Source organism: Rhincodon typus, unplaced genomic scaffold (genome assembly GCF_021869965.1).
Source record: "Rhincodon typus isolate 14 unplaced genomic scaffold, sRhiTyp1.1 hic_rhity00008320, whole genome shotgun sequence".
NCBI lineage: Eukaryota > Metazoa > Chordata > Chondrichthyes > Orectolobiformes > Rhincodontidae > Rhincodon > Rhincodon typus.
Window position 1 is genome coordinate 1 of NW_025973958.1, and position 8,763 is coordinate 8,763.

General features: G+C 42.1%; 1 protein-coding gene across 1 annotated transcript; it reads right to left on the reverse strand.

The window, feature by feature from the left end:
* Positions 1–1,317: 1,317 nt before the first annotated feature.
* Positions 1,318–8,389, reverse strand: LOC125482289 (putative methyltransferase C9orf114 homolog). Its single transcript, XM_048594342.1, has 4 exons — positions 8,280–8,389; positions 4,808–4,921; positions 2,818–2,977; positions 1,318–1,542 (listed from the first exon to the last, which is right to left on the reverse strand). The coding sequence occupies exons 1-4, from the start codon at positions 8,314–8,316 to the stop codon at positions 1,449–1,451; spliced, it is 405 nt and encodes a 134-aa protein (XP_048450299.1). The 5' UTR covers positions 8,317–8,389; the 3' UTR covers positions 1,318–1,448.
* Positions 8,390–8,763: the final 374 nt, after the last annotated feature.

The following is an 8,763-nucleotide window of genomic DNA, read 5'->3' on the forward strand; positions in this document are numbered from 1 at the left end:
ATGGGATTGAGGGTGATTTAGCGGTTTGGATCAGAAATTGGCTAGCTGTAAGAAGACAGAGGGTGGTGGTTGATGGGAAATGTTCATCCTGGAGTTCAGTTACTAGTGGTGTACCTCAAGGATCTGTTTTGGGGCCACTGCTGTTTGTCATTTTTATAAATGACCTGGATGAGGGCGTAGAAGGATGGTTAGTAAATTTGCGGATGACGCCAAAGTCGGTGGAGTTGTGGATAGTGCAGAAGGATGTTGCAGGTTACAGAGGGACATAGATAAGCTGCAGAGCTGGGCTGAGAGGTGGCAAATGGAGTTTAATGCGGAAAAGTGTGAGGTGATTCACTTTGGAAGGAGTAACAGGAATACAGAGTACTGGGCTAATGGTAAGATTCTTGGTAGTGTGGATGAGCAGAAAGATCTCGGTGTCCATGTGCATAGATCACTGAAAGTTGCCACCCCGGTTGATAGCGTTGTTAAGAAGGCGTACAGTATGTTAGGTTTTATTGGTAGAGGGATTGAGTTTCGGAGCCATGAGGTCATGTTGCAGCTGTACAAAACTCTGGTGCGGCCGCACTTGGAGTATTGCGTACAGTTCTGGTCACCGCATTATAGGAAGGATGTGGAAGCATTGGAAAGGGTGCAGAGGAGATTTACCAGGATGTTGCCTGGTATGGAGGGAAGGTCTTATGAGTAAAGGCTGAGGGTCTTGAGGCTGTTTTCGTTAGAGAGAAGAAGGTTAAGAGGTGACTTGATAGAGACATACAAGATGATCAGAGGATTAGATAGGGTGGACAGTGGGAGCCTTTTTCCTCGGATGGTGATGGCTAGCACGAGGGGACATAGCTTTAAATTGAGGGGTGATAGATATAGGACAGATGTCAGAGGTAGGTTCTTTACTCAGAGAGTAGTAAGGGCGTGGAAAGCCCTGCCTGCAAAAATAGCAGACTCGCCAACTTTAAGGGCATTTAAATGGTCATTGGATAAACATATGGATGATAATGGAATAGTTTAGGTTAGATGAGCTTCAGAGTGGTTTCACAGGTCGGCGCAACATCGAGGGCCGAAGGGCTTGTACTGCGCTGTAATGTTCTATGTTCTATGTTCTACAGGGCACGGGTTTAAGGTGAGAGGGGACAGATATAAAAGGGACCTAAGGGGCAACTTTTCACACAGAGGATGGTGCGTATATGGAATGAACTGCCAGAGAAAGTGGAGGAGGCTGGTACAATTACAACATTTAAAAAGCTTCTGGATGGGTATATGAATAGGAAGGGTTTACAGGGATATGGGCCAAATTGGACTAGATTTATGTGGGATATCTAGTCGGCATGAGGGTGCTGGACTGAAGGGTCTGTTTCCGTGTTGTATATCTCTATGACTCTATGAGAGGAGCTAGACAAATACAGTGCTCAGTTTTTAAGAAAACCAAAGCTTCATTTCGGCTCCAAAGTGACTCACTGTGGACATTCAAGGTACTGCAGAATCCGTGCGAGCTGCACATTGGCATGTCCTTTTCTCCCAATTCCTCGAAATTCACCTTCTACACTCCTGCAGTCACACAGACAAAACAAATTTCAAGTTTCTATATTCCATCCAAATGACTATCATTTGGTAAAGGCACTATATAAATGCAAGTTATTATTAAAAATGGCTCCCAGTGGTAGAGGTGTGAAAACTTCCACTATTTTTGGAAGCGGGTTTGGATCTCAACCCACCTAAAATACCTTTAGTTCAGGGGAACTTACCCAGTAAATTCCTCCCTCCCATGCCATTCCTTCTCGCCAAGTTTCCCAACAGAAGCTCTATCCCAGACAACTCTTCCTCACGCACCCCTATCGCCACAACACGTGGGAGACTCCCAGGGGACCTTGTCAAGTATAGACAGTCTGATTGAGTTGTTTAAACTATTAAAAGGGTTACATAGAATTGATACGAACACTATGTCCACCAGTACAGGAGCCTAGAGTGAGGAGTAAAATTAATTTCTCTTCCTCATGGCTTAAGTTAAGAAGCACTCTTTCAAAGGGTATCAAGTTTAAGAGAAGGTAAGTATTGCTGGAGCTGTGGAGGGTCTAATGAGACTATATTTGGGGTACTACGTTCAGAGAAGGTTCACTCGGCAGATTCCAGAGATGAAGATGTCGGTGTTATAATGCAGTAGGCTCTGACCTTGTATCCATTGAAATTTCAAAGAACAAAGGGTGATCTTACCGAAACATAAGATCCTGATAGGACTCAACAAATTGAATGCCAAGATAATGCTTCCCCTGTGGGCCAGTCTAAAATGTGGGGACACAGTTATGAGTCTCCCATTTTGAAACTGGGATTTGTTTTTGTCTTAGGGAGTCATTACTCTGGAATTCCTGTCCTCAGACAGCAGCGAAAGCTCTGAATCCACACTATGTGCTTCACACACACATTTAGAAATTAGAAATTCTCTCCTCCAAAAGGCTGTGGAAGCTGGGACAACTGAATCTTTCAGAGCAGAGATGGTGTTATAATTTTGTTTGGAATGAAATGAGTCAGGACAGGTACAGTATGCAAAGTTGAGGTAAGGGACTAATGGAACGGCAGAAGGGCTGAATTGCCTCCTGCTCTTCTTTGTTCATGTTTATATGAGGAGGGGTGGAACAACCAGGGCTATCAGCTCCATTCTCCCAAGTGTGCTAGAACCAGAACTGAAGCTCACTTCTGGGCCAGAGCTCCAAGGTAGTGCAGGTTAAATTGGGAACTTTGGAACATTTAGTCCTGCAAGAAACTCAAGTATTCGATAAAAGGAAATGCCAGATTTGTCTAGTAACTAACACCAACAAATGGTCTTACTTTTCATCTTCTCCCTGTTCACCAAAGACGACAATTTCATCCACACAGAACACAGTGCAGGCACGTGCTATCTGACCAGCTAAGTATGTCCTGAGCTCTGGAGATTGGGCATTGTCTAGTACTGACCCTGGTAACGCCACACTAATAGTATACTGGCGACCTGGAAAAGACAAACAATAAGATCAGTGCTTTCAAAGTGGACCACCATGCAGAACCATTTAACAATTTGTGCCAGAGAGCTAGGGTATTGTGCAATCCCCTGTGGCACTAAGATGCAAACTTTAAGTTACTAATATTAGTTTATTTTAAATATAATTTCAAGGAATGGTGACTAGAGATAATGTTTTAAAATAATTTTTGAACTTGTGTAAAGTTTTTTTTTGGTGCACATTAATACAGTACAACTGCATAAATAAGATTGGTACCTCACTACTGCTCTGCCTGTATCTCATGCTGTCTGGGAAATAGGTCAAAGCCCAATCAAGCAACTAACTGTGAATATCATTCTTGTTATTCTAACCCCAAGAATTAAAACTTGCATGTACTAGTATTTTTGAGAAGAAATAGCATTCTGAGTATCTTGCACTCAAAGATAATTATTTTGAAAATGTAACAAAAACAGAAGTTGCTGGAAAAGCTGAGCAGGTCAGGCAGCATCTGTGAAGGGTCACTGGACCCGAAATGTTAACTCTGATTTCTCTTCACAAATGCTGCCAGACCTGCTCAGCTTTTCCAGCATCTTCTGTTGAGTTGCAGTATCCCACAGTTCTTTCGGTTTTTACTTTGGAAGTGTACTTGTGTAAAGTAGGCACCTGTAGCAACTGGTTTGCCACAAACGAAGACGCTTCGAGCAGCAGTGCAGAAAGCCATGCTACATGGTGGTGGTGCTGAGGAAGGGAGATTAACCAGGACAACAGTGGTAGTCCTTGCTCACCTCTGAAAGTGGCCAAGAATCTTTAACAACTACTTGAAATACAAGGACAGGGAAACAGGGTCTTAATGTCTCTACTGTAGGGATTTTCTGTTATCATGCTGAAAACAAGATCTAACCACTAAGTGACAGAACATTTTCCTGGCCTTCTCACAAAACATCAAGCAGCATCAGTCAATGGTGCTTTTAAGTGATAAGCTTAAAAACGAACAAATTGACCTGAAATACTGAATAGTTTTGGGCCCCTTACCCAAGGAAGTGAACAGGCATTAGAGACGGTCCAGAGAAGGTCACTAGGTTGACCCTGCTATGGAGTGATTGTTGTATGAGCAGAGGTTGAGTAAGTTGGGCCTGTACTCATTGGAGTTTAGAAGAATGAGAGATGACTTCAGTGAAACATACAAATATTCTCAGAGGACTTGACCGGGTAGGTGCGGAAAGGTTATTTCTTCTTGTGGAATAGTCTAGTACAAGAGGTAATAATCTCTAGAATAAGGGGACACCCATTTAAGACAGAGATGAGGAGGAATTTCTTCTCTCAGATGGTAATGAATCTGTGGAATTCTATGTGGCAGATGGCTGTAGAAGCTGGATCATTAAATATTTTCCAAAGTCGAGATAGACAGATTTTTAATCAGTAAGGGAATCAAGAATGATGGGAAGAAGGCAGGAAAGTGGAGTTGAAGATGATCAGATCAGCCATGATCTCTCTGAACAGCACAGCAGACACTACAAGCCAAAAGGCCCATTTCTGCTCCTACATCTTATGGTCTTTTTAAACCACATTATGGTGGCCTTTAATGATTACATTATTGGTATAAACACTAGTGATGCTGCAGCAGCAGCAGAAAGCACTGGAAGATGAGACACCAATCCATGCTCAGACTTCTCTCTGAGCTGAACCTCATAAGACGTAGGCATCTCTTTGGGCAGGGTGTACAGTTAGGTTCCCTGCCCACCCACTCAGCTCGGGTATGGTGTGAGACACAGAAATTCTAACCTAGTGAGGAAAGAATAATGCAAAATACGAGCCAGTTTTGTGATATTTTACAGATTAACCTTTCTGCTCTGTTTTTTCCTCCAAAACTCTCTGTGCTTCCTCTTCCTCTGCCTTCTGTTTCTCAAGTTTCTTCAAGAGTTTAAATTCTTTCAGTTGCTTTATCTTCTGCTTTCCTAGCGGCAAGAAGAAAAAGTACAATAAGCATATCATTTTACACCACAGGTTGCATGGTCCAATTCATCATATAATTCAAGATTGGAGCTTGTCTGTCTCTCTTTCAATGCTTGTATATAAATTCTATTGGAACATGCTTCAAGTTGCAGAGAAATTGCATGGTTCTTTCACCAATTCCAAAGACATAAAAGCAGAAAGTTATGGAAAATGCAGACGAGCCTGTCCTAGAACACAGAACAGTACAGTACAGTAACAGACCTTTCGGCCCAATTTGTCTATGCCAACCATGCTGCCATTCTAAACTAATCCTATCTGACGGCACATGATCTGCAACCCTCTATTCCCTGCTTGTTCATGTCTGTCTAAATGTCTCTTAAACACGGCTATTGTATCTGCTTTTACCACATCCCCAGCAGCCAGTTCCAGTCACCTATGTACCGAGTGTACAAAATGTGCCTCAAACATCTCCTTTAAACTTTCCCCTCTTACCTTAAACTTTTGCCCTCTGGTTTTTGACATTTCCACCCTGTGAAGAAGACTCTGACTGTCCACCCTATCCATGCCTCTCATAATTTTATATACTTCTATCAGGTCGCCCATCAGTTTCTAACACTAGCAAAAACGATTCAAGTTTGTTCAACCTCCCCTTATAGTTCATGCACTCAGCAACACCCTGGTAAACCTCCCTTGCATCCTCTCCAAAGCCTGCACATCCATCCTATGGTGTCATGACGACCAAACTGCACACAATACTCCAAATGTGGCCTAACTAAAGTTTTATACAGCTGCAACACAACTTTACAACTTTCATACTCAATACCCTGACTGATGAAGGCCTTTATCAATTTCTGTTGCCACTTTCGGGGAGCTATGGACTTGCAGTCCAAGATCCCTTTGTATTCTTTCCTCTTGCACATGACCTCCCAAATGCATCAACTCACACCTGTCCTGATTTAACTCCATCTGCCATTTCTCTGCCCAACTTTCCAACTAATCTATATCCTGCTGTATCCTTTGATAAACTTCATCATCCACAATTCCACCAATTTTCATGTCATCTGCAAACTTACTAATTGGGCCACCACATTTTCATCCAAATCATTTATATATATTACAAACAACAGAGGTCCCAGCACTGATCCTTGTGGAACAGCACTGGTCACAGATCTCCAGTCAGGAAAACACCCCTCCACAACTACCCTGTCTCCTAAGACCAAGTCAATTTTGTGCTCAACTTACCAACTCACCACATCCTATGAAACTTAATCTCCTGGACCAGCCTATCATAAGGAATCTTGTCGAATGCTTTACTAGAAGTCCATGTAGACAACAGCTACTGTCTATCCTCATCCATCATCTTTGTTACTTCCTCAAAAACCTCAATCAAATTTGAGAGACGACCTCCACACAAAGCCATGCTAACTATCCCCAATAAGTCCATTCTTTTCCAAATGCGAGTAAATCCTGTCCCTCAGAATCTTCTCCAATTTCCCAACCATTAATGCAAAGCTCACTGGTCTATAAATTCCTGGATTATTCCAGTTGCCCTTCTTAAACAAAAGAACAACATCAGCTTTTCTCCAGTCTTCTGGAATCTCTCTTGAGGCTAAAGAGGATACAAATATTTCTATCAAGGCCACAGCAATCTCCTCTCTTTCCTCTCTCAGTATCCTGGCTTAGACCCCATCGAGCCTTGGGAACTTAACCAACTAAATGTTTTTCAAGACACCCAACAACCGCCTCCTTTTTAGTATCAACATACCCCTCCCTAATCTTACCATCATCCAAGCCCTTCTCCTTGGTGAATACAATGCAAAGTACTCATTAAGGACCACACACACTTTCTCTGGCTCCACACAAATTCCCTTCTTTGTCCTTGTGAACACAGCCCAGCCCATCATGAAAACCAGCTTTCCACCCATTGACTCCATCTATACTTCCCGCTGCCTCAGGAAGGCAGCCAACATCAGAGGCCCCTCTCACCCCAGTTATACTCTCTTCCATCAGGCAGAAGATACAAAACTTTGAAAACACGCACCAACAGTTTAAGGACAGCTTCTTCCCTGCTGTTACCAGATTTATGAACTGACCCTTCATATTAGAGTTGATCTTTCTCTGCACCTTCCCTGTAGCTATAATACTATATTCTGCGTTCTGTTCTATTACCCTGACATACTTACGTAAGGTATGATTCGTCTGCTTAGCATGCAAAAACGATACTTTTCACTGTATCTCAGTATGTGACAATAATAAATCAAATCGAAAATGAGTGAACCCATCCTTTCCCCAGCTACCTTCTTGCTCCTAAAATATAAATAAAACACCTCGGGATTCTCCTTGATTGTCCTTGCCAAGGACATCTCATGGCCTTTTTTAGCCCCCCAAAATTCCTCATTTAAATTCTTTCATGCCTTCTTTATATTCCTCAAGGGCCTTCTCTGATTTCAGTTTCCCAAAACCTTACACATGCTTCTTGTTTCTTTTTAACTGCTCAGTATTTCTAGCATACTCGATACTTTATTCAGATCCTTTCTATCTGTAGTATTGTGCTTTTCTGTAATGACATTATGCCTTCAACGTCTTTACAAATTAGCATCCGCTCACCAATATTTTCTTGTTCATAGTTAACAGTATTGTACCCTGTATCTAATCACACAAACAGGTAACTTCCTGACAGGGTTGCTCATCTACATCACCCAGCAGCAGGAGGACATGTGTGAAAGCGGCTTGGAAGGTTGTTCCCTCATATTTTTTCTCCCACTTCTACACTAAAAATTTAACTGGTCTCTTCTTATGGCCTCCCGCATGGTCAGGGATTTATTGGAGTGCAGAGGAAACGCTTCAAGGCCACATTCAAAGCTTCTGGGAGAAAATGCAACATTCCCACAAACTCTTGGGAATCACTTGCTCAGAACTGCCCAAACTGGAGAAGCAGCATCCATGAAAGTGCCAACCATTTCGAACATCTCTGATCAGAGCACATGGAGGCCAAGTGCAAACAGTGCAGAAAATGTGTGAAAATCCTGACATCCCACCCTTACGTCTCTTAAAACAGAGCTGCCCCATCTGTGGCAGGGTATGCGTATCCAACATAGGACGGTTAGTCATCTCATGATCCACAACTCCAGAGTGGAAGAAAGTTATCTCTCAGTCTCAAGGGAATGCCTATGAAGAAAGGGGAGATGGGGTACATTGCTGTAGAGCAGGAAATCAATGGCAGAATCCATTCTATTCACAGCTACAAGTGAATGGCTGGATATAGGCAAATCAAAATACAAGAGGGAAACATCAGTTAAAACTAGAATGAAGGCAGGACCAGTAGAAATATAAAATATAACAGAAAAATTAAACACTCACTGGCTTCTTTTAATTTCCTCCAGTCAGTTCTGGTCATCCCATCCTTAAAAGAGGATTAAGTCAGTGACTTTTACAACTTTGAACAATGAGCATTGAACACTGAAACTTGAAAGAAAGTTAAGAGTGCAATTTACTGAATTTACATGATGCATCAGAGAAGGATACATGTACATTCTTAAGGTGTAAAATTTTTAGCTTATTCCAAAGAATAAATTTCACTATTTGTCACACATACTGTATTAAAGAAAAGCAGTGTATAGAAAATTATAGGCATTCAAAAGTAACTTTTTTTAAAAATACCAAACCAAAAAAAAATTTAAATATGCAAATAACTGGATTCATTTTTGGCTTAACAGGAGGAGGCAGAGTAACGGTGGAGGGTTGCTTTTCAGATTGTAGGCCTGTGACCAGCAGTGTTCCATGGGGTAGTAGGAACTGCAGATGCTGGAGAATCTGAGATAACAAGGTGTAGAGCTGGATGAAC

What these genes read in the sequence shown, in the direction of transcription:
- LOC125482289 (XM_048594342.1), bottom strand. Translation starts at nt 8,316, where the DNA reads ATGACCAGAACTGACTGGAGGAAATTAAAAGAAGCCA. An exon ending in GAGGAAATTAAAAGAAGCCA is followed by an intron (nt 4,922 to 8,279) that starts GTGAGTGTTTAA and finishes TCTTGCCGCTAG; the next exon opens with GAAAGCAGAAGATAAAGCAA. An exon ending in GGAAAAAACAGAGCAGAAAG is followed by an intron (nt 2,978 to 4,807) that starts GTTAATCTGTAA and finishes TGTCTTTTCCAG; the next exon opens with GTCGCCAGTATACTATTAGT.